General features: G+C 37.3%; 1 protein-coding gene across 1 annotated transcript in view; it reads left to right on the forward strand.

Moving 5' to 3' along the window:
- The window catches only part of Stk26 (serine/threonine kinase 26), a 51783-nt gene that overhangs the window by 6496 nt on the left and 18496 nt on the right, over positions 1-26791 (forward strand). The window contains exon 3 of the mRNA XM_036174734.1: positions 23238-23468. Within this exon, the coding sequence (XP_036030627.1) occupies positions 23238-23468 (231 nt within the window). The remainder of the gene's footprint in view (positions 1-23237; positions 23469-26791) is intronic.

Raw genomic sequence — 26791 nt, forward strand, 5'->3', positions numbered from 1 at the left:
CACTCTTTTAAATGATTTTAGCGAATAATATACTATGTCAAGCATGATGTATTTCAGAATTAATCAGCTGAAACTGCCATCCACTTGCCTTCCCAGGTCTTTGGGAGAAAATGAGTCTCATGCCCTTCCTTCTAAATGGAACTGATTTCAGGCAAATTTTGTCTTTGGGAAAGATGGCTTCCTCTGTCCTCATCTCTTCTTGCCTTTTCATTTGAGTTACTATTTCCATTGTCCCTTTAGGACTGTTTGCCTCATGATTAGGACCTCTCTACCCTATTTGTGTCTTTGTCCTGCTCTCCTCCTGTAGCCTAAACTACTTTCTGAGGCTTCATTATTTCCTAATCCCCGCTATCACATTGGAATCTGATAATTTCATTCATATCAATGTATTTTTAAAAACATGTATTGTTATGTGTATGGGTGTTTGCCTGCATGTTTGTCTGTGCACCACATGTGTGCCTGGTGCCTCAGAGATGAGATCCCCTGGAGTTAATGCTGATGGTAGAGCTTTCGTGTAGGTGTTGGGAACCAAACCGAACCAGGGTCCTCTGAAAGAGTAGCAAGTGTTCTTGATCACTGAGGCATTTCTTTCTCCTGTATTAAGGTATTTTTGACTGAGAGTTCAGTGTGTAATGTTCATATTTTATAGGGACTCATGACTTAACTAAATGGAAATTTAATAGTAGAATTTCAACCATCTGCATACTACCTTTGATTTAGTTGTGTCTTTTGAAAGAATGGCGATATAACTGATTTTCTTTGTTGCTAGAAAATGGAATTTGGAGAATTACAACTAACATCATTATTAGGTGTGATATAACATTTTTAGTTTCTCATAGTTAAGACTCAAAGATTTCCCACCACATGTACATATAAAACAATGTCTTTGGAGGAATGCCACGAAGTAAGTAATTTCATTATTATTTATTTATTCATTTAATTTCTGTGGCAATCATGCTAGAACCCATGGTCTTCTGCATGCTAAGTAAGTGCTCTAGAATTGAGCCATATTGCCAGCTCCTCATTTAAAATAAACAACATCAATAAAATACCCACAGTTAAAAGTTTAAACCCGTGTTAGATACATATTTCTTATTTGGTCATCTGCCTCTTTAAATAAGGTATTGTGTTTATAGGGATCAGATATTAAAGATAACAACTAATTCCCATCAAAACTCTTATGAAATAAAAACAGTGATTGTCTAAAGGAAAATGCCTTCAAAATAGAATTTAAAAATAAGAAGGCTGTCATCATAGCCCTGGCTGACTTTATTCATGATCCTTACCTGCCTTTCCCAACCTTCTTTACAACAGGCGAATAACCTGATACAAATGTTCAGAAAAATGGGCAGGCTCATTTCCACAGCAAATCCTGTCTTCTATTCCTGCCTGCCTCTTCATAACCCCTCACCAACATATCCCTACTTCGGCTACAGAGAGCCGAAGGATGCTGCCAAGAACTCTCCTCAGCCTGTTCTGGACTTGTACAGCATTCCCCTGACAGCAGCCTACTGGCTTTTCTTCTCCTTCATTTATCATAAGATCGTGGTTTTAATGATTCATATCCCCAAATATCAGATTAGCCATTAGAATGGCATACTTTCAGATACTCTGGCAAAATTAGAACACAAATTGTGGTTCATACTTCCTGAGACTTAGGGGGAAAAACCTGTAGACAGCTTACATGAAAGATTCAAAAACATGCATGTGCTACCCCCCCACCCCGTTTATGCATCAGTCACAGTGCCTAGTACATGCTAGGCGAAGGTTCTACCATGGAGGTACATTCCCAGCCTCTGACTATATTTTAACCGCTGAATCTCCAACTGTTTGATCAAGTTCCTTTCCTAATGTGTTGCTGAGAAAACAGGTACCATATTTTTGTGCTTTCGTCATAGAAAATGTTTACATAAAAAGAAAAATCTTCAACTCTCTGTGGTCCTTGTAACAGGGATTGTGTGTTGATGGTATTTTCCCTTTCTACGCACAACTTGCTAAGGAGAAAGTTGGGAGGAATATGCAAGACCATCCTGACTTAAAATTCAAAGCATTGAAACCAACTAAGATGACTTTAAAAATGTGTTTATTAAAGAACAATAGGGTGTCTAGCCAAAGAATAACAGTTGCTTTGGATTATAGGAGCAGCTTCCTAGCATCAACGTAATGAAGTTTCAGGGGAATTTGAAATGTATACTGCACTAGATGTGTTCAGTCAAAGTATGCTGGTGAATTACTCTACCAGATTTCAATAGTGCCTGGTAACATAATCCTAGGAGTGAATTTTTGGCAGGTGGAGGAAATGCTTCAAGGACATCTAGAAGCATCCAGAGTTTTCTTTGAAAATTCATTTTTGAGCTGCTCTGTTCCAGCATTTTTTTTTTTTTAAATACCATCCCCTAGATTTCCATTAAAGCGCTGGATTTGGGGCATATCACTTTACAGCGTGTATATTAAGCTAGGCTTAGCTATTTGATGCAGTAGAGTTTGAATAACAGAGGAACGGGTGATGGAGGAGGGGTGAGCAACATAGACAATCAGGTGGGGTGTGTGTTGTTCTTAATGCAAGAAAATTGGAAGAAGCTGAACCAGTCAAAACCATAAAGTCAGAATTTCTTCCCAAACCCTCTGTTACCAGAGCTGGGAAAGTTTTTGGATTCCTCAGTCTCAATTTCCTGCTGCCTGTCTTAACTTTAAGCAGAAGCACAAAAGAAACCAACCAGGAAAGCATGTACACATGCTACTAAGTATGGCGATAGAAAGTAGAACTTTGACCTTTTGTGGCTAAAAAAAACTATAGTCAGAGTGTCTAGCCACCCTGGGGAAAGAAACATTTTCTAAATGTATGCTTTTCAGTGCTGCTGACCCCATGGGGAAAAGTTTTAGCAAACTATTTTACTTCTCCAGTTTACATCCAAATCCTTTGTTTGGAATTAGCTCAGAGCTTTCCTGTGCCACCCAGTGAATGGTTATTTATCAGACTTTCCGTGGTGGGTTATGCTGCCCCAGGTTTACTGTTTTTATATTCTCACTCTTCAAGAAATAAGTGGTTCTGACCTCAGGTAGAAAGGAGTTACCAGCTGTTTCCAAAGCTTATTGTGATTGGGGCATAGAACTTTGTGTTCATCTTTTGAGACACCAAACATAGAAAAGATTTTCTGGCTTCAAGAAGTTTATAAACTAGAATGACTGGCCATCTACACATTGAGAAATTTTACAGTGCAGTTTGAAACCTTGAATCTTAAATGGGATAGACTGCTACAAATGTATCCCAGAGAACATAGATTATGTAGAATCCTGTCATTTATAAAAAAGAAGTTCATGAGAGAAGAAATACATACACCAGAGGTTTGAGGTAGGTACTAGGTAGAATGAACTGTTTTGGACACATTATGAAAAGCCTTGAATGCCACACTAAGACATTTATTTACTTAGTTAGTCTTAAGTCAGTTATCACAAGAAGTTATTTAGCAAGACGAGCGTTTGTTTGGAAGTTCCCTTAAAACTTGAAACAAACAAAAAAACAATGCAAAAGGCTGGATGGAGATAGGAAAGGTCTGAAGGCTTTAGCTGAAAAGTGTTCGATCTAAGGCACTGGTTCTCAAACTTCCTAATGCTGTGACCCTTTAATACAGTTCCTCAGGTTGTGCTGACCCCCCAACCAAAAATTATTTTCATTGCTACTTCAGAACTGTAGTTTTGCTGTTGTTATAAATCATAATGTAACTATCTGATATGTAGGATATCAGATATGCAACCCCCATCAAAGGATCATTTGACCCCCAAGGGGCTGAGACTCATAAGTTGAGAACCACTGCTAAGAAACCACCTGGAGGGGTTGTTAAAACAAACAAACAAACAAACAAACAAACCCAAGGCTGGTTCCATCCACTCTATTTCTGATTCTGGAGGTCTGAGGTGGAGTCTAATAAGTTCACAGCTGCTCTGTTGGTTTGGGGACTCTTCTGAGCACCACTCAAGGTATTTACAGACCTTGGTGACTAATTGAATGTGGAGAAGCATGATGAGAAGGTCAAGAATGAGATATACAGCTGAGATTTGAAGAGAATCAGCAGCAGGCCAGATTTGAAGTGCTGGTTCACACAGCCAAGCAGAAGCAATTAGTAGCTGGTTTGTTCAGAGAGAAAATGGAAACCGGGAGGGAACTGATAGAAGATAATGCGTCAGGGAGGGAAATAACAAGATTCCCAGTTAGCCCTCCGAGGATGTGACTACAACTGTGACCTAGTCTACAGCTTCAAAACTAAACAAACAAAAATAACAACCAAAAACCTCACTCTTCATCCATGGTTTGTTTCTGTCCTCGAGGTATGTTCACATTATTATTATTATTATTATTGATCATCGACTCATGTATGCTGTAAGTAAAGAATTTCTGTTTTTATTATCAATTTATAATTTTAATCTTGTTATATAGAATATATATATTTAACTTCTGTCTGAGAAAAAATTTTTCACTTAGTGACAGTTTTTAATTAGCCCGGTATTAACCTAATTGACTTCAACAGTGCCATGTTACAAAGCATTCTCACTCTGGGTAAGATTCTTTAGGTGAGAAATTCTTGCAAATAGAAACTGTGGAATTCTGATACCATGCCTAGTGAGGTTCTGTGTTGTCTGTAGTAAACAGCTCAGCAAATTCTCTTATTTGGGATGCAAGCACTTATTAAGAACATGAAATCTGGTTAAAATGAGGTAGAATGCCATGATTATAAATGCCAATATTTTCCCCTAAATTAGAGATTTTTTAAGACCTTTTGCAATTTTCATAAACAGCACCACTTTTTGTTATTCAGAATCCTCCTCCGGCTTGCTATTTTGCACCATCCCACCTACATGGATCCCCTCAATCAAACAAACTGAATCTAATATATCTAGGCTGCTATTAGAAAAAATGTTTATTCATAATCATGCCACTCTGAAGCCAACTTGTGATTAAATATGTAAATTTCTGGAAGGGTAGAGGAAGTTAATTCTGAATCATTAAGGAAATATCAAACCACTTCCTAAATGGCCTTTCTGCTCTGTAACACATTCCCTTTACCTGTCAGTTTAGTATGTTAGCACTTGCCAACAGGTACCATGAAGGAAAACCAGAGTCAAGTTCAAACAAAGTATTAGAACTGAAAACAAGGGAAGCAAATATTTGATGAGTTTGCTGACTCCAAACAATGTGAACCAACTTGATTACCCACTGTACCAGTTTTATATTAGATCATTTTTCAATTTCTAAAATGAACAGAAGTTAACCACAACAAAAAGAATTCATCCTTAAGAAACAAAAATTGACTATCTAAAACAGCAATACAGCAATTTCTCTTAAAGTATTTTAATTTATGTTTATTAATCATTAGAATAAACCCATATAATCAGCTGTTTTCCCTTTAGTGAATACAATTTCTTAAGATGTAAAAGTCGATGTTTACCTTATGCCCCATGCTTTAGTGAACATCCATTAACTAGGGTAAAGATTGTTAACTTTAATTTGTGTTGGTGAAAATGTTTGATGTATAGATGGATGCATACATGTATGTATGTATGTATGTATATATGTATATATATACATATATATATATATATATATATTTACACATATAAGGGTATTGCACAGGAAATATATTTTGCATTTTAAAACACTATTTAAAAAGAAGGTTCAGTATAAAGTGGACAAAATATGACATGGTCACTAAGTTGAAGAAACAGACATGTATGACTTGATAATGTCATTTAAGAAGGTTTACTCATAATGGAGGGGAATGAAATTTATGGAAAAGTTGTATATTTTTGAAAAATTGTGGCATTCCTGGTGTTAGCAAATATTTCTGTTCTTTGAAAAATCTAGAGAATGTAGACTGTCATTTAGAATGTTCAATCGTAAGTAAACATAATGTATATACATACCTGTGTTGAAAACGTAGATACTTTATTTTGTGACACATGTTAGTTACACTTTGATCATGGCTGGTTCTTTCTGATTTTGCTCTTGCTGTTTAATCCCCTGTGATTCTTAAAGAAATTGAGCTCACAGCAGTCTGTTCCATACAGATTATGAGAATTGACTTTTAATGAAATTCGATGCCAGTGTTAAGCAGTTTTAGAGAACTAGAATTGAACATGATGTGTGATTACATTTATCAAGATTTCCAATATTCTTCTTAATTTCTCCCATAGAACAGTCTTACAGAGAATCATATCAAAGGACCTGCCTTTGATAAACACAAATCTGTTCACCTGTTAGTAAAATCAGAGATTCTGGGCAGTATGTAAATGATTTGTAGTTAACAGAAACTCGTTGTCATTGTCCAAGCTAGTTCTGAAACTAAATGTGTTACAGATGTTTCACACTATGGATTCTAAGGTGACAGGGAATGGAGGGAACAAGATACTCGAGTCTGACTCAGTCACAAACAAAATCTTGTACCAGGAAGCTGCTTTTTCTTCCAACTGTTTATTTCTTTACAAAAAAAAAATGACTGTCATTGAAAGATCTTTTTTTTTACTCTGTCACTGACTTCCCAAAGGGCAGATAAAATGAAAACGTGGGTTTTGAGTAGTTAAGAATGACTCAGTTTTGAGACTTTAGCATAGGTGACATCTCCCTGGCCGTCCTTTTCAGACTGTGAGTTCTGATACTAGCAAGTGAAGTAACTATTACCTTTACTGCTCTGGGTTACCTGTCTTCCGAGGTTCAGGCATCGTTTTTGGAAACCCTGCTTAGGGAAGGTAGCATTTCCTAATTAATACCAGAGGATCACTACTGTCTCCTGAGTAAACAGAAAATGTAGGTGAAGGAAAGCGGTGCTGGACTCTGGGAACACAGAAAGACAGCATTTCCAAGGAGGGTGCAAGTAGTCTTTTGCTTCAAAGACTGAGAATTTTGTCTATTTTTTAAGAATGGGAAATTTCCCTACTTTCTGCAGAGTGGAGAAAAAGCAAACAGAAAAGGAGATTGAGGAGGTAATAGTTAATTATTTTTTATTGTTGCTTATGACTTCTGTGATGATTGATTTGTAATGGCAAGAAAGTATCTGTAAAAAGGATTTGGGGGGATGAGAGAAAGCTTGTGAATGATTGGGGAGATAAGTAATGACAATAGGGTGGTGATTTTAGCTGCTTTTCTGATTAAGGTGTGCAAGTTTGTTTGCATGCATATCGATCTAAATAATTGTTTCTAGATACCTGTAATCATTTTAGGTGGTCTTATACTTGTGTGTAGCTAAAGCCATACTTTCTATTTAAGCAAGGAAAGATGCCAGAATATCATGGATTTTATTTGACTCATTTGTGGAGGAAGGACAAAAGAATGGTTTTCACTTTCAAATGATTGGACTTAACATAAAGGTTACATTTTCAATAGGTTCTGGCATTTATGGTCTCCCTGGAGGAGGGATTAGAATCGTTCTTTGGAGCACTTCAAGACTGAAGAGCATCTCTGATTTACTTTGAAATAAGTTTGCCTAATGACTGTTTGATTTGTGTTTTGGCTGAGAAAAGAGTTCAAACTGTAGTCATTCAGTTTTTTTATGATTTTTATTTTTTTCCCTAGGAACACCTAATGGATATTGAATATTGTATTGTTTCTATTACTGATTTAAGTCTGCAATAGTTTACAAGGTATAAATATCTCCATCCTTTGTAGAAATCAAAAGGGAAACAAAGCTGAACCCACTTGCTTCTGATAGGGATTTCAGTGCTGGCTCCAGCTTCAGGATAGAGTCAGCTCTCTTCTGTTGCTCACCTGCACTTCTCTCTCAGACTGGATAACAAGAGGCATTTTAATCTGATTGCTCTGCTGTGCACTTTTTTTTTGATGACAGTTTGACATCCAATTACAATGTCAGGGATCGAAATTCTAGTTGATAGATAAGGCACAGTTTTAGATTTGCTAAAATACTCTGTTAGCTGAAAAGATGTGTTCATTGTGAAAGAATATTCCCCAAGCCTAAGGATTGGATTTTTCAACCGCAGGGTGTCCCTAAATTGTCTCCTCTTCACTCCGAGGATGATGAAGGCAGTCCACTCTGTTTCCCCATACTCTAGCATCTGCCGAGCTGTGATGTCAGGAGACTGCAGGAGTAACACTTGCTGTGAATCTGGACCAAAACAGTGTTGTTTTTGTTGTTGAATCTTATTGTTTTCTTTACTTTGTTTTAGTTTACTTTGTTTTGACACAAATTCTTAAAACATAGCTCAAGATGGCCTGCGATCTGTAGCAATTCTCCTGCCTCAGCTTTCCAGGTGCTGGGATTACATGCTTGGTGCACCATATCTGGGTTAGTTATTATTTGTACATCAGGGACATATACAAGGATTTATATATTGAACAAATTTTGAATGAGATGTGGTGTGTTTTCTGGGAAGGCAGTTAATATACAATTAATTTTTTGACTGAGAAATCAGTTTCCTACTAAGAGGCAAGGCTATAATGTTTGCCTTGCAATTGAGACAAAGGAAAGGAGCTTGAAATTTGACATTTTTACATTCTCCCTTGGTAAATATTCATGAATGGCTGTGTATTTGGTTTTGTGTTTTTGAGGCCCAAGCTGGCCTCTCATTCACAATTCCCCTGTCTCCTCCTCCTGAGTGCCTTCCCGTGCCCCAGTCCTTGACTGTTCATGTTTTTAAAATATTTATCATTCACCTTACAGTGGAGCTTTTGGAATTTTCTCAAGTAGGACTTTGTTATCTGAATCAAGAAACGAAGGTTTCCAATTCTCCTTTGTGAAGGACACATGACTAAGGCTAATTCTGTTTGCACTCTGAAACAATTATGATTGTGTGTGTGTGTGTGTGTGTGTGTGTGTGTGTGTGTGTGTGTGTGTGTTTAACATATAGTGGGCTCCTGATGGCAACAATTACCACACTATGGCTGAGAATCAAATTCTGCCACAGCTTATTTGTGTAGCCTGCAAACTAAAATAATATTAATGCTGATAATAATAATAATGAATATAACCATGCTGGGGATGAAACCCAGCACATGCTTGGGAGGCATTGTAACACTGAGCTCTATCACCAAGCCCCCTTGAAGGAAGAAAAAGATGACACTTTTTATGTTTTAGAGAATTGTTTTTAAAAATATGACACCAGGGACTGCAGACTTCATCTGACTAAGGCCCTTTTCAGAAAATGTTTTCCAACTCTACCTTAGGATCTTGACCCCACTAAGAGTTGCTGATCTGGAGAAAGAAAGGGTTTTATATATTTTTTCCTATAAAGGTAGGTGCCAAACACCTGATTTATATGGAGTCCTATTATTAAAATGAAGTCAAGAAAAGACCTCACAGTATAGTAAATTTAACTTACTTTTCTTTACTTCTCTTAAAGATAAATTTTAGCCACTGAAGTATATAGAATTTTGGATTGGTAAGAATAATGAAGGCTAAGCATGTGTATTTATTTATGGATGCATTTTATCTATTTTTCTCAGTTTTATCACAGAAAATAAAAGAATGCAATAAAAGGCAGAAGATAGCATTAATTGCTTTTATTAGTATTTTAAATTAAACAGCTGTATCTGTTCAAGAAAGAAACTGAATAGCAAGTGTTAAGTGTCAGAAATAATCACATTTGTTTCTTCCTTGAACTGAGTGTCTTCCCCCTACAATTAACATCTCAGGTACCTCGTCAGCAAGAAGGAGAAGAATACTTAATCAAAAATGCATTAAAATTATTAGATCATAGCTTGTGAAATAATCAGGCTCTACCAAAAGCCACTTAACTGCTTGATTTCGTGGGGGAGGTGACATCAGCCATAAAGCATGTATTGGCAAATCACAAAATGATCGAGACCAGCAGGCATTATGTATAACTTGCTGCAGATTTCCTTTCTCTCCACATTTCGTTAATCATGAGGCTCTATCAGCATTTTCCCCCTGGAAAGTGTCAGATATCATCCTTGCTTTTTATCATGCCCTTCTGGCTTTTGTCAGTAACTCGACTCAAGGCTGTGTGCAGACATGATGGAATTACCTGAAATACAACATTTATTTTAGCCCTCATCTGCTGAAAACTGTCAGTGGCTCCCTACCAGCCTGATCAGAAATTTCAAGGAAGGATAAGTCAGGCCAAGCTATAGAAATGATCAGGAAAAGCATTGCCAGATAGCTGAGCTGCCATTAAGACTGAGCATGAAGAAAGGGAGGAAAAAGGAAGAATTTACTTAAAGCAAGGAAGATCAAAGAGACTTCTTCCATTGTATTTTTAAATGTTTTTCCCCCAGTCTTTTTGAGGTGGGCAGTGATATTTTCTTAGTGAATGGCACTTTCTGGCCAGGACTCTAAAATTGGAGATTGTGGATCTCTTTGGGTAGACATTACTGAGAGCATTTTAATGGCTTTGTGTCAGCCACCAAGAATATGTTGATGACAGCAACAGAAGAACTGATTAAGGGACTTTATCATCTGTGTTCAACCTGGGGTTCCTTGTTTGTTCCAGCCCACTGCACCATCCTCCCACCTAGAAACTCCCTATAAATCAAAAGCGCTTCTCAAGGCTCGCGTCTTCTCTAAAATCTTACCTCCTTTCCAAACCCCAAAATAGACCATGTGGCAGTTTTTGAAGGGAGAAATTTTTATTCCTGTGCACATAAAACTTTGGTACTGGCTATTGTTTATCCTAAGTGGAGAGTGACGGTTTTCTTGGATTGGTTGTTAAATACACAAAGAGCGTAAGTTTCAAAAAATAAAATGGTTTGCATTTACATTAGTTTAAATGAGTCATATTTGTAGAGAAAACACAGAAACACCTTCTTGCTTACAATATTTGTTAAAAACTAAAAAATTAGCTCATTATTATATAACTCAGAACTCAGTGATATTTTCCCTTTTATTTGACATTTAATCTATCCAAAGATTTAAATTGTGCTTTGGTAATAGGTACCAATTTTGGTAATGTCAGCAAGACCAATGGATATAAACACTGGTGAATCTGTACCTGTAGGGAGAGACATTTGATATCCAAAATGTCAATGACAACTGGGATAACAACGGGGGTTTTGAGTGGGATTCAGATAGATTTGAAAATTTTCAGTTCAGAAAATGTTGGTGATCTTCCCAAGGAGATTAATTTAAAAAAAAAAATAGAATTTGCATAGCTCCATTTCTTTAGGAAGATGTTTAGTATTTTTTTTTCTTAATGAATGTCATTCAACGTGCTGGGGAAATGACAATAATAAAGTCATCATTAGAGAGGATCCAGCTAGCTCTGTCCCTTTACATCAAGCTACGTATACAAGTTGCATGTATGATGTGCACACACAGCTAACTGTTTAGCTCAGTTGTAATAGTTCTTAGCCTAGATGTTCAGGCATAGCTATTTTATTTTACTTGGTTTCTGAGTGTATTCTTTTTCAGGAACATTTTTTTTTTTTTTAGGAATTTCATACATGAATACAACATATGTTCATTATATTCACACCTTCCCCTTCCAGCTCCTGCACTGTCACCTCACATCCTCAAATTCATGTCCTCTTCTTCTATAATCATTATTGTGAGAGAGAGAGAGAGAGAAAGAAAGAGAGACATATATGTAAAACCTATGGAGTCCAATTACTAAGCGTGTTCTTATTGATTAATGACTTGTTCCAAATCTTTTTTTTAAAGCATAAAATAACAAGAAACATTATTTTAACCCTTAACATATATGTACATAGACTCCAATGGTATTTTTTACTTTAGGGAAATGAAAAGGAATTGTCTATCATGTTAGAAGACCATTCGTTTTTAGTTTACTATAATCGCCCCCTTGACTCCATTACTAGTGTTTTCCATGGTTAGAACCATTTGCTATTGATGTCCTCATGCCATCAGCATCATTTTCTTGTGATTGTAGAGTGTTAAAGCCAGCAGGACCCAAGAGATCATTTTCCTGAGTCCTAAGATTCCTTTGGGGAACTCCTTGCAAATACTGTTTGATTAAATTCATTCCAAGGATAGATTTGATTAAGAAAGAAAATGTTGGCGGGGAATTATTCTACAGCCACTTTTTCATTAAGAATGAAAAGGTAAGGCTATGCAAAATTCCACTTTTTCAATCAGTGTTAATTTTCTAAAAGAACTCATGGTGTTAATAATTTAGTGCTGTGCTTACAAGCTTCAAACCTATTGATTTTAATTGGAGTTCTGTATCTAAAAGGAAGCCAGAGCATGAGCAAATCAATTTTGTTCTAATTCAATGCATTTTAATAAGTGTGCTAAAGATTCATCATAAGATTATCCAGGACACCTCAATATCTGCTCTAACAGGCTACTGCCCTAGGTGCTAAGCAAAGGTGCCTGTTTCTGGAAGTACTGTAATGACATCCTTTTATTTAACTCTCATATGGATGGCAGAATGAGCCTCTCATTGTCTATCACTTTAAAGTGCCCTGTGTGGGTTTGATGAAATAATAGCCTGAATAAATCAGGCTACCCATTTTACCATTTATATATTAGCAGAATCCCTGTCTTCCTTTCACTGTGTGGCCCTTTCCTTCTTTCTGAATGAATATTTTATAGTTAGAGCCTATTATCAATCCCAGGCCATATTTATGTAACATCCTGTCTAGTCAGTAATAATCCCTCTCATTTTAATGTTAATGTTCATGGTTAAGCCTGACCCTGGCTGAACTGTGTATTTTTATATGTGTTTAGCCCAGTTAAATTAGAAGAGATATACAACACAGTGATAAAGCAAGTCCTGGTTCTTGAAAAAAAAAAAAAGCCTCTAATCTTTACATTAGAGTATAAAATGGCAAGAGAGCCCCAGGACATGCAGGAGTCATGAGCTTTGCCTAATTGCTGTGGCAGATGGACACACAGAATCAGATTTGCATATTCTACTGATAGGAACCCTTGTGTTTGTAGCTACTCCCAACTCTTCCTTGGCTGTAGATTCATACTATTTCCCAAACTGCTGTTTACCAACTCTAATGATGTCTCCCGTTGAAGAAACCTTTAGGGAAAGGTTAACCATATATGAGCACAGGGATTACCTGAAAATTTCATACCTATTTCAACACCCTTCAGCTTAATGGAATCTCCCTTGTACCAAAAGTCAGAAACCCAATTGCAAATGAGAGGATAACCTGATTGATGCCAAGGATTTCTTCCCTAGGTAGTCCCTAATGTAAACACTTGGTGAACACCCGAAGACTACAATGTATAAAATATTGTTCTTGGGTCCTGTGAAGCATACCTGGTACTGAGGAAAAGAGAGCCCTCCCCTTAAAATTACCTTCCTGATGAAAATCAAAAGGTCATGGCAATGAAAGAGAATGTAGGCATACTACAAAGCTTGCTCTAATTGAGGTACAAAGAAAGGGCTTTGAGAGGACAAAGGATGAAATAGTTTCCACTCGGAAATTGGGAGTTGGGAGAAAGTAGTGTTGCCTTTATTAAAGATAAGAGATAGCCAGAGATAGAAGAAATGCAGGATACTGTCCATTGAGAAAACTGCATGGTTCAAATCCTCAAAAATAAGAAAGTAGACTCATAGGCTACTGGAGCATTGCATTCAAATTTGTATGTCTAAGCTACTATCTGCAGGAAACACCAGGCTTGACACATGGTAAACTATCCCTGGAATTTTCCCCTTGGGTGCTTGGTTTTGTTGGATGTTAATGTTCTATTTATGCTCAGTATAACTGTGTTGGTACCTTTTTGAATACTTTTTGAATGAATGTTGTCCTTCACAATTAAGAGAGAAATTACTTTTAGGTTCTATTATCTGTTCCAGTCCTGGCTGTCTTGACATCTTTGTGGAGAGTCATTTATATATAATAATGGTGATGGGCAGAGATCAATGGATGTATAGTGATTCACTGTATTGCTCTTCCCCTATCCTTAGCTTTGGGGTCTGCATCACTATGCTGCCAGGGAGTTGGGACTTCGGTACACAGGGCTAGTGATGCTGATTTTCTTACTGGCGCATGGTAGTACATGCTTTTCATCACACTCACTGTGTACTACTATGTGGTCAATGCCAGTTCATCCCTTACTTTGTTTAGAAACCAGGGCTAGTGACTGTGAGTGAGAAAGGGAGAACAAGGAACTTGGCTTCTAATACTTTACAGCCACACAGCATCTGAACAGTAAGGAATTTAAAGATCACTGAGTCCACCCACTCTCCCTCATCAGACAGATGGAGAAGCTGACATTTAATTGTGGATGTCTTGTAATTTTCAGGATAAGCAAAATTAAGCCAATTTTGCCTGACCTCTATGCTCTCTTTCCCTTTAAAATGCTAGGAGACACCCAACCTCCTTTTTCCTTCAGACTGGATTGAAGGTCAAAGAGAAATGAGCTAAACGATGCGATGGAATTTGCATCCAGCGTCTCTTGTGATGATAGCCTTGGCTTTTGGTTTATCGAGAGACGAATGTGATTGTTTGCAGGATCCCTCTTTCCCCTTACCCATGGGCTATAATTAAAGGTTTCAGGAACTTTGGATCCCACAGTTAGTAAAAAAGACAAAATTAGTTATTTCCTTTCATTTACAAGCACTTTAGGTCCAAGGATGATTTACTTGGCTGGACAAAAGGATCTAAGAAATGTCAGTTAGAATAACAAGGATGTAGAGACCTCTCTATCTGGGAAATAGAGCTAATAAAAGTGCTGCTTCTGAGCTTTGCTTCCTGTGTGTGTAACTCTAAGGTGGGATAAGTATGGTAAAGTGCTGATCATTATTTCTGCATTTCATCTCGTGGAAAAGTGACAGGAGACTCAAAGGTTTCATTTTTCCTGCCCCCGTTTGCAAATTGCACTGCATCACAAACATATGTAAAGAACTTCATTCTTCATATCTCTGAATGGGTCCCACTCACTTCATTTTCTTTTTTGTGATCTGAGCCCCAGGGAAAGAGCAGAACGCAAGTTATGGGTAGAGGAAGCTCTTCTCTCTCCTATCCTATTTTGAGTAGGTGGAATTCAGATGAAAGAATATTATCAATTATTTTTTTTGTTATTTAAAGTAAACTAGACTCAGAATTACTAATCATGGGAAACTCCTCAAACTGTTGTGTTATGCATGCAACTATGTCAAAACCTTTTGTAATAATTTTAATGAAATTATCCTTTACAAATATATTTACACTCTCACTAGTTTTGCTAATGAGATGCACTAAGAATAGGAATAATAAAATAAAAGCAAGATGAAAAAGTACTTAAGAATTTAATTGTATTTCTGCTTTATGAGCACATTTTTCTTGTTGCTAAGCACAGAATTGCTGAAAGTTAATGCTAGCCTTAAGAGTATAAAACAATGCTGCTCAAGACCTTTGACTCCATGCTTTGCTAAGACCAGGGTTTCTGTGCTGGCCTCATCCATCTCTAAACTGGCTTTTAAGTGGGTGTATAAAGAAAGGGACTGGACTGAGTGATTAAATGCTTTCTAATGACCATGGGGAAGCTCGGAGTTGTTATAACTGCATTTCTGACTACATTCCATTTATCTCATCGCACACCCATGAAAGATGGCAATTGGAGCCCTGCTTTATTTTGCAGAGGCAAGTTTAATAGCCTTTGAGAGAGACATAAAAATGTAAGTACACTATAAAAATAGATAAACTAAGAACGTTTTCTTTATATACCTACATAAATATTTTGAAGTCTTATAAACGTGGAAACGCAAACTTAAGCAAATGGCCACCTAAAGGAATCTAACCTCAAGCCAAATTCCTTATGTTTAATTAGAAACATACTTAATTTTGATCTCAGTTCTTATTCTGTCATATGTAAAATATAGTCAGGCTAAGTATTTTACTTCAGAAGTATAAATCATAGAAATCTCTTAAGTTTTTCATGAAGTTTTATCAGATCCTTGTAATATGATCCTGGGGTTATGCACAATACAGAAATGTTCCACTCACAGCACATTCTTCAAGAGTTTAGCAAAATTTATGGAGAGTTTGTTTAATCCTTTTCGTTATTGAAGTAATCTGAAAACTCACACAGTCATTTGAACCATTCTAGACCTACACAGTACTTAGTACAAGCTTAATAATTAATAATAAATATTTTAATCTTGGTTCAGTTCATCAGTTTAAGGGGATTGTTTATGAACTGAAACTGAACTGAAATCTGCATTAAATCACTGATTGGAGCTGTTGGCATGCTGACATTGGATCCTATGGGAATCATGAGATAGATCACCATTACTTTGCCTTCTACACTCTGGAGGTTAGCTGCTTCCAGCCTCATTATTGCCATGGAAAAAAGCAACCAAGTGTAATAACAGAAAGTCAAGATTATGGGTTCATCACTTTTAAGATTCTTTAAATACACACACACACACACACACACACACACACACACACACACACACTCACACACACATACACATAGGGGAAAGTCAGACTAGTGCAGATTGGTTCAGAGATTACTCTATGAAATTATATTATTAGCAATATCTCCTTGATATGTACATCTACCCTCGCCAGTGGTTCTTGTCTCTAGTAACCATTCCTCTACACACTGATTCTGTGAGAACCTTTTTTTTTAAAGTTCCACACACGAATGAGGTCTTTTTGTCTTTTTTCCTTAGCTTATTTTGTTAATGTCCTCTAGGGTTTGCAAAGCAGTGAAAGTGGTTGGTAAAAGGATACAAAATTTCAGTTAGCTATGAGAAATACGTATATGAGATCTATTCTACATTGTGTTGACTGGAGTGATCAACTATATATTGTAGTCTTGAAAGATGCTGAGTAGCCATTAAATGTTCTTAGCACAGAAACCATAGCCATGTGAAGTGGTGCATGTTCATTATATAGATTTAATCATTCTAAAACATATATACTTCAAAACATTATAAATACATGATAAACATGCTATTTTATCCATCGATTTAAAATAAAAAAGAAATAATAATAGGAAATTCCTGTGTTAAAATCTGAAAACTCTTTTAATTTTTAAAAATTTCTTTAAATTATGAGCTATTACAAAGTTGATGTTGGGCACTTGTTTGATCTATTTATAGTGGAAATAATTTTTGGTTTTATGGCAAAAGGGAACACCGTTTAAGTTACAGATAAACCCAAGCTGTAGAAAGGAAACATTGGACATGAGTCAGGCACTCTTGATTTAAGTTTGACCTTTGCCACTAGCAAAATATCTTGTATACTTAACAATTTATCATCTATCTAGGCTGCGGTTTGCTCTGCTACAGAAAGGTTTTTGCAAAGATGTCTTGCTAACTTCCTATTTATCTCAAAGGTCCTCTCTTTCTTTGAATCCCAGGATTTTGTATCACCCTTGATCTCTCACTGTCTCTGCCACGCCTTAGATAGTAGTTTAGGACACAGCAGACACACCACAAGTCCCTAGTTTAGATAGCTAGCAATGATAAGAGGTGAGGCTTCACAACTTTTGCATTTCCTGCTGGCTCAAAAAGCCTGGGACTGAAGCAGAAGCCAATTGGACTTGCATATGTACAGTCCTTGCAAAAGATGATGTCCTGTGATGTTGAATGCAGTAGTACTATGAAGCTTCTGCCTGTTCATTTTCAACCTGTTTTTTGTCAGTATCTTGTGTGGGAAATCCACTGCAAACTTTTTTCTTTCACAATGTTCACAGAGGAAATGAAAGTTTTTAACATGAGGGAACAGTAATTTAATTTGAGGCTCACAAAGCCAGTGGAAAATGATTTTTATTTCTGTGCATTGTGCTTGTTGGGTGACAGGTAGCATTTATTGACATGAGAGTAATCCAGAAAAGCCTATCATTTTTAATTTAGAAGAGCTCATCTAGTAACTGTGTGTACAGTTGGGCTTTAGTATATTGTATATTGTTTACAGCACACACACACACACACACACACACACACACACACACACACACACCTGTGTTTGCTGTGTGCCGCTTGAGGATTTTTAGAGGGATAAAAGGTGCCTTTACTTATCATCCTGGTGGAGAGGCCAAAGCAAAACCTTACGGTAGCACTTCTCAACCAACCTTCCTAATGTTGTGATCCTTTAATACAGTTCCTCAGGCTGTGGTGATCCTCAACCATAAAACTGTTTTCGTTACTACTTCATAACTGTGATTTTGCTGCTGTTATGAACCGTAATGTAAATGCAACCCTTGTGTGGTTGTGACCCACCGGTTGAGAACTATTGCCTTAGGAGGTCAGCCTGGTTATTGAAGACTCTTTAGAAGGCCTAAGCTTGGCCCTTCCTAGCCCAACACACTGAGAAATCTACCTTCTTTATGTAAACTTCTTATGATTTCACTTTGTCCCACAGTGGCAATCTTACTTAGCTACCTCATATTCAAAAAAGTAGATAATACTGACTTTTGTTCCTTTTTCTCGTCTTTTTTTTTTCCTTTCTAGATTTCTATCTTGCTAGCACCCAAAGTATATTTCAAATTCTCTCTACAGTTTTTTCTGTACCCGTTCTCAGTGTCCCTTTTCAACAAATTGGAGCCATTTTCTACTGCCATACCTAGATCAAGACTTTTCTTCTTCATCACTGTTGGATGTTAACATAAATACTATCATCAGTTACATTTCAAACTATTGTGTCCCAGAGACAATGTTGGATAAAAATGATGTTTGAGAAGAATTATAGGGAAATGATGGCCTGTGCTGGACAAATACTTCAATGTAGATAGTCTTGAGGAAAAGGGACTAATTTTTGAGATGTGCCCTTAGAAGTGTTTCAGACTTCATTTTTAAAGTATAGGTACTTAAGTACATGTACGCAACACAGTGCTCTTGTTTTTGTTTTTGTTTTATTATGGTGGTAAAGATAAAGCCCTAGTCTGCACATGCTAAAAAAAACTTGTCTACCACTGAGCTGCACATAAACCTTCTTGGTTTTTGTTTTAATCCCCAAGTTGTTCACTTTAATGTTCATAAGTAGATGAGACCTAGATGCTTGCCTGAAAAAAACTAGGGACAATGAGTTCTCTGTACCCAGCAATACAAATTTAACTTCTTTGTGCTCAGTAGTTCCCAAATTCTGATCTCAAGACTCATACCAAAGTGTCTTTGCAAGAATCATTTATGCTTTAAATATCTATAAATAGAGTGCCAAGTCCCAATCTCAGGCATTTTGAATCAGAAGTTCTGGGGTGTGTCCTAGGTGTCTGCAGTTCCTAAGGCTGTACAGATGATCATGATGTATAGTCAAGATTGAAGCATAGTCCAAGAATCTTTCAAAGTTCTACTAGCACTCAGTTCCTATAGTTTGGGAGTTCCAAAAGCCTTCTTGCACATGAGCCTGGAAGGTGGGTTTGCATTGCATTGCTTTACATGCTTGCCATTTATTTATTTGACATTATTCTAAAGACAAGAAAGAGCTGGATATGGTGGCATACTCCCACTCTCAACACTCAGCAGGGTGAGGCAGGAGGATCCCTGTAGGATGGAGGATATCTTGGGAAACATAGAGGTTCCCATCCTGGTCAGGGCAACATGGCAAACCTCTATCTAGGAGAGAAAAAGAAAGAAGAAAAAAAGCAATGATAGAGAAAAGCCTCTATGAAAGAAAGAAAGATGAAGAGAAAATGATGATAATAGAAACAAAACCAGCTTTGGTATATGATATTAAAGAAGAAATTAGAAATTGGATGTTATTTCTTAGGGATTCGGGAATTGGCAGTGAGACAAAGGTCTCTACCCTTCAGCTAGTTAGGGAGTGAGGTTACAGTAGAAAAACCCTTGGTTTCATATTTCTTCTACTCTGAAAATCAATGTTTTGCAGCAGTTTAAAATTTAAAGCCCAGAACCAGAGTTGAAGTTTACTCTGTAAGTGATGGCTCAGTCTGTTTTGTCTTGTTGTTCTTAAACTATATTGTTAAGTTAGGATTCACTTCATAGCTTCCTTAAGAGGTGAAATGTGACTTGGTTTTTAAATCTATCATTTACATATTTGCAAGAGCCCATTTATTACAGAAAGCAGTGAACAGCTGTGTCCTCCCTAGGGTTAATAGCTTCACTTAAAGCCTTTTAAAACACCAATTAAGAAGAGTAGAATTTAATTTCTGTTTCTTATTAGATTCTTATTAGTAAGTTATCCAATAGTATACTCCTCAGACTGTGTTATTAGATGCTATATCCAATATGTATTGTTAATCCAAAGTTCAGATTTCTTTTGTAAGTATATCAAAAAAACCTGAGGAGCTGGGAGGATAGCTTCATTAATGTAAAGTGCTTACTCTGCGAGCATGAGGACCCAAATTTCATCCCCAGAACCCATGTAAAAGCCTGGTGGGGTGGAAGCATTTTTGTAGTCCATGTGCTGGGGCTCTGTTGGCCACACTGCCTAGCCTAGTAGGTGAGCCAGTGAGGGACCTTTTGTTTTTTCTATTTGGTTTTGGTTTTGGTTTTTCAGGACAGGGTTTTTCTGTGTATCCTTGGCTGTCCTGGAACTTGCTTTGTAGACCAGGCTGGCCTCGAACTCACAGAGATCTCCCTGCCTCTGCCTCCCAGTGCTGGGATAAAAGGAGTGTGCTACAACACCCTGCTGAGAGATCATTGTCTTAAAAATACAAAGTAGGGACTAGTGAGATGGCTCAACCACATAAGCCTGGTGATTTCAGTTCGATCCTTGGAAGCCACATCAAAATAAAAGGAGAGACTACTCTGCACAGATTGTCTGACACACATGCACTATGGCACTTGTGCTGCCCCCATAATAACGATAATAATAATGACAATAACAATTTTTAAACTTAAAACCTCAAAACAAGTTGGGCAGCTCCTGAAGAATAACACCCATGGTTGTCCTCTAGCCTCCCCATGCAAGCACCCACATGCACATGTACCTGTACTCAAATGTGAACCCACATACCCATCCACATACATGTACACATATACACCTAAAAGAAAGAAAACAAAAACTTGACATTGAATTTTTTTCTAAGACCTCTAAATTTAGGAAGTTATAGTGAGGTAAACTCATCCCCAAATTATTTCATGACTATTTTCACCACAAGCTACTACAATGAGAAAAATTATCACACAAAATTATTGCACAAACTAGAAAGAGGTAACTGTGGGTTAGCTTCCATACGTATGGTAGTAATTACAGTCCAGTGTTGGTAAAAGGCTACGCTGAAGGAGCTATGCCCAGTTGTCCACACCTGTAATTCCAGCATCCAAGAGGTCTGAGATGGAGGATCACAAGTTCCAGGGAAGAACCATAAACAAAACCAAGAACAGGAGAAGCCAACAGTGCTCCAAAGACTCTGTGATGTTGGTAATCGAGTTGTTGAGAAGAAATACTAACAAAATGTGAGCTTGGGAGAGTCACTTATAACCTACTAGAAGTCTGTTACAGCTCCTTTGAGAAGCCCTATGGGAATTTCCAGGTATATGGGCTCCACCTAAAGATGGTGACTAAAGGTGGGTAGGATGCACACTAATCTTGAAATAGAGAAAAAGACCCCAAAAAGAAAATTAAACCTCATAGAGGAGACTATGAGAAGCTTGGAAGTTAAATACATAATGTGCTAACTTTATTTTAGGTAAGATGACAAGGAGAAGTTGAAGAAATTCTTCAATTGCAGTGCAAAGAACTTGGTGGGAAATTTCAGTGGTTTTTTTGCTTAGTAAAGAGAAAGACAAAGGACATGTAGACTCTGTGATTGTCTCCTGAAATCCACGTTGAGATGAAGCTTGGGGGAACTATAGTAAATGAACAGATGCTTTAGGATGAGTTGGCAAATTTGATTGACTAGAACTGGAAAGCATCCTTTTAGGTTTTAGAGAAGCTCCCAGTAAAGTTGTAGACTAGCAAGCAGGTCCCTCAAGTATGCTTTAATAATGGTCTCTTTGAAAGGTTTCAAATCTTAATTTTCAACTTGATCAGCAGTGTCTCTTTAGCAATAGCAATAAGAATATAAAAAGGTAGTCTCATGGCATCAATTTTGCATCTTTTAAGGCAAAAGCTATCTCTGTATTAAGAAAGGTCCATACATTTATACATCTAAGTTTTGCCAATGTACATATGTATGCTTAGTTCTAGATTATATTGTGTTGTCTAGTTCTAGTTCCCTTCTCTATGATGACTTGAAAATTTTTTTATAATTTTCTTTAAAATTATTGTAATTATACACATGATGGGGTTTTGTGTGATAATTTGGTACACACACAACAGTGTGTGACAATCAAACTGGGTTAGTTAATATTGATACCTCCTAAAACATAAAAAAATTAAAGACATATAACAGTAGTATATATTTATATGGTATGATGTAGTATTTCCATGTGTATACTATATGTGCAGAGCATATCATCATAATTAACATTCCTATCTCCTTATCATTACCTTGTGTTTGAGTTCTTGTTATTCATAAAACATATTAGCTCGTTGTGAACAATATCCGCCCCTCCCCCACCACACACTGTATACTGGAACATATAAACTTCTCTCTGCTGTATTTGGCTACCTGCCATGCAACCTCCCATACTCTCCTCCCCCACTCTTCCCAGCCTTCAGTAATCATTATCATATATTCCAATTCCCTTCTTAAAACATACTTATGTAAAAGAATATGCAGATTTTGTCTTTTTGCATCTGTCTTACTTTATATAATACCTTCTACTTCTGTCCACTTTGGTGTAAAGGACAGTATACCATTTTTTTGATAGCTGAATATTATGTGTATATATGTATATACATCACATTTTTCTCATCTGTTCATCTCTTGGTGGGACCTAGCCTAACTCCAGTCTTAGCTATTGTGAACAGGCGTGAGGGTGCACATGTCTCTGATACAGTTGCTTCATTTCCTTAAAAGATATACTCTAGTGTGTAATACCTAGATCAAATGGTAGATCAATTTTTGGTGTTCTGAAGACTGTCCCTACTACTTTCTATAGTGGTTATACCAGTTCACATTCCTATTAACTGTATATAACAATTTCCTTTCCTCTATATCCTTAGCAACATTTGACATACATGGGGGGGGGATAAAAAATGAAAACTCACATGAAGTATTCTATATTTAATCTGATTTGTTTTCCTCTATTTAAAAAGTTTGATTCATGGGGCTGGAGAGATGGCTCAGTGGTTAAGAGCACTGGCTGTTCTTGCTGAGGACTCAGGTTCAATTCCCAGCACCCAATTGTGGGGAATCCAACACTCTCTCTGGGCCTCCATAGGTACCAGGCACACATGTTGTATACTTACATACATGCAAGCAAATAACAGTAAACACACATAAAGTAAAAATACACCCCAAAGAAAAATTGATTCAAAGCATTTGTGTGTTTACTCTCTTCTCTCTTCCCCTTAGAATACTGTAGCTGATCCAGAAGAACTGTTCACAAAATTAGAGCGCATTGGAAAAGGCTCCTTTGGAGAAGTTTTCAAAGGAATTGATAACCGTACCCAGCAAGTGGTTGCAATTAAAATCATTGACCTTGAGGAAGCCGAAGATGAAATAGAAGACATTCAGCAAGAAATAACTGTTTTGAGTCAGTGTGACAGCTCATATGTGACAAAATACTATGGGTCCTATTTAAAGGTAATGTGCTTATCATACATTTCATAAGATGCTCATGCTATGCTTTTTTCATAAGGTATTTTCATTATATTTTGTTTTCTTTTCATTCTAATTTTGAAAGGCAATATTTTTTTTCTTTTTTTAAATTGTTGTTATTTTTGAGATAGGGTGTCACTATGCAGCCCTGGCTCTCCTGGAACTCACAATGTTCCAATGTTCCACAGGCTGGCCTTGATCTCATAGAGACCTGCCTGTTAGTATTAAAGGTGTGCACCACCACACCTGCCTCAAGAGGCAGGGACTTAAATTACCCTCCAGGCAGAATCCAGCTTGGTTTATGGTGTCAGCTAAACCATTGCTAGAGTTAAGAGCTCCTTCTTGACATTACTCAAGAGTTCAGCTGCACTCTTCCATGAACTTTGGGTACAGGGGAGGAGGAGAAAGGTCTGTGGTCGTTAAGGCCGTATTGCCACATAAAAGCCGTACCCCTAGGTTTCCACATGTTATTCTTAAAATCTATCTCAACCTCAGAACTGATGGAGTGCATGGTTATGGTAGTTAATTATGTATTTTTCTCTCACCAGGTTGTGAGCTGATTGATGACAAACAGTTTAGCTTGACTGGTCATAGTTTTTATATCCCTTAGTCTGGCATATGACTCATATTAAGCACATATAGTTTATGTGCACTAATCCCAGGTTCTTGCTTTCTTCCTCCCCAACACTAAAATCTGTATGATCAAATCCTTCATTCACATAATATGGTGCAATATTTGCCCAGACACTTACCACCTTACTTAGAATGATGTGGTCTACCCCAAAGTGATATATGTCAAGTGTGTTCATTTGTAGTGACTTGCAAATGAATTATTTAACAAATAAATCTTTTCCTCACTGTCAAAAACAAAAAGAAAGATAAAATAAATGAGAGACAAATAAATAAGAAAGAAAAGAAGCTACTTCCAGCCTAGTATGAGCCAGATTGCTATGGCAGGAGCATCAAATCTGAGTTGTGGGTGGGTGCATTGCCATGGTAGAATGGATTCTCTCTGTAGCTTTACTATCACTGCATAGCTTTGCCTTAGAGGCAGGAGTGCATGTCTGGAGCACAGGCATATGCACAAAGATTTCCAGCTCTGTGTAGATGGAAGTCCTGGCTTGGTATGATGGTGCCTAGGTTGTCTGAGATACAGTGAATACAATGTGGCCATCAAGACATCTAGCCTCCAGAGTGCTTGCTCTCCCTCATGGCCACCAGGCTAGTAAGTGTGTGTAGCACAGGTACATACACAGAAACTTTAGTTCCACCTGAGTGTGAACTAACAGTCTGAGGCAGTGACCCCACTTGGTGATGACATGTGGGTGGATCTAATACAACTACAGAGCCAAGGTCTGGACTGTGGACCCTCATGGGGCAACCATTAATCCAAGGATGATGAATTGGCATGATTTGGGAGAATGGAGGCTCCTTTTCCCAGTGCCTCAAAAGTTAGCTGCCTCATGAGCAAGGTTGTGTTGCTGTTCCTGCCCTCCCTGGAGCTCCCTAGGAAGAGTGGCTGTTGATCACTTCAGCAGTAGTGATGTCAGTATCTTCTGGAGCAGTCCACTTGGGACCGCAGTGGTTCCTACTGCATGGCAATAGCCTCCACCTTTCTTCCTTCCTAGCCATCCCTCAGCTGCACAGGTATGTCAGTCTCACCAGTGACCCTTTCTGTGCAGAGATCCTGCTGCTTTTGTGTCTCCTATGTTGTTACTACAGTTAGGGCTACTGAGCTATTTTGGTTTGTGTGTATGTTCTCTCTCATTCTCTCTCCTTCCACCCCATCGTGTGTGTGTGTGTGTGTGTGTGTGTGTGTGTGTGTGTGTGTGTGTGTGTGATGAAGACTAGTGTCTTCTATGCCTCCATCTTGGTGACCTAGATGTCATTCTTTCTTGATCTTTATGTATTTATATTAGTTTATGTTGATAGGAAAATCATCAATTTTACTGCCTTTGCAAAACTTGTTTTAGTCTAATACTGTATACATTAGATTGAACAGGGAGTGAATTCACTATAGGATCATTGAAACGACTAGACACTCTGGCATACAATGTACCACATGCTGGAGATATAAAATGAACAGCATATTCCTGTAGCTAGAGAGCACTCAGTCCAGCATTACATATAAAAATACAGATTTTATGATAAAAATATATATACCAGGTTACAGATGAAATGGGCAAGAATGTAGCTCATTGACAGGGAGTTTGCCTAGCATGTTTGTCCTATTGAGTTCCATTCACAGGACTGCAAAATTTAAAATCAAACAAAATCTACGTATTAAGAAGCACAAATAAGCAAGTGTTTACTTGTGTCCTTTTCATCAAGAATAACAATGAAGAAACAGACTCAAGGAGGAGGTGATGAGGATGGAAAGTTCTATCTAATTTCAGCATTTACACCTAAGAGTTAGCTGTTATATTTTACTACATGTGAATAATTCTGGTTCTTTGTAGCATAATGTTTGCTTTTGTATTCATTCCTAAAACATCTGACGTAGCAGGTCATATTGTTTTATGTCATGCTTTGGAGTGATTTCTCCATCTCAGTGCCTCTTAGGTTCTTCCCCTAATTCCCACAATGGACTTTGTTGTAAGTAGCCCTGGAAATTTTCTGGTCATTTGTGTTATTGTGCTTTCTGGATTGAATACTGGTAATTCCAGACTCTCTCTAGAGCAAACTTGAACCCTTGTTATTTTTAGGCACCTAGATCAGGTATGCTATTTTCAGTGACTGGCTTAAAATATTAAATAAACCCTATTTAAAATATTTTTTCTATATTTTACTTTAAATGAGCAGTACCATGGTGGCAAAGATTTTAGTAGTCACTAAGAGCCTGTGTTTACTCATAGTTCTCTTGCAAAAAATGTATTGCAGCTGCATGGGTTTTTATTTGTAAGATACCATATTTTAAAAATACTCCCTTCAAACCTAGCCTAGTAGTATCCACATACTAGTCATCTAGTAATTAAGCTATTAATAAGTACAAACCAATGCTTTATTTTGTCTCAAATATTGACTGTAAATGTATTTAGATTATTCCATGATAGAAAACTAATATTCAAGATGTTTGTTAAAGGATAAAACTGAAATATTTTAATCCCCTTTACCAACTAATGGAAGTCCTGAAAAGGGATTTGAAGAAGCTTTTCCTTCACGATAAAACTGTATAAATGCAGTTATAGGTAAATGGATATACATACAAAACTTAGAACTCTTCTCCGATTGTGTGTGTGTGTGTGTGTGTGTGTGTGTGTGTGTGTGTGTGTGTGTGTGTGTGTGAAACCACCCAGAGCCTTGCACAT

The sequence above is a fragment of the Onychomys torridus genome, chromosome X (genome assembly GCF_903995425.1).
Source record: "Onychomys torridus chromosome X, mOncTor1.1, whole genome shotgun sequence".
NCBI classification, from domain to species: Eukaryota; Metazoa; Chordata; class Mammalia; order Rodentia; family Cricetidae; genus Onychomys; species Onychomys torridus.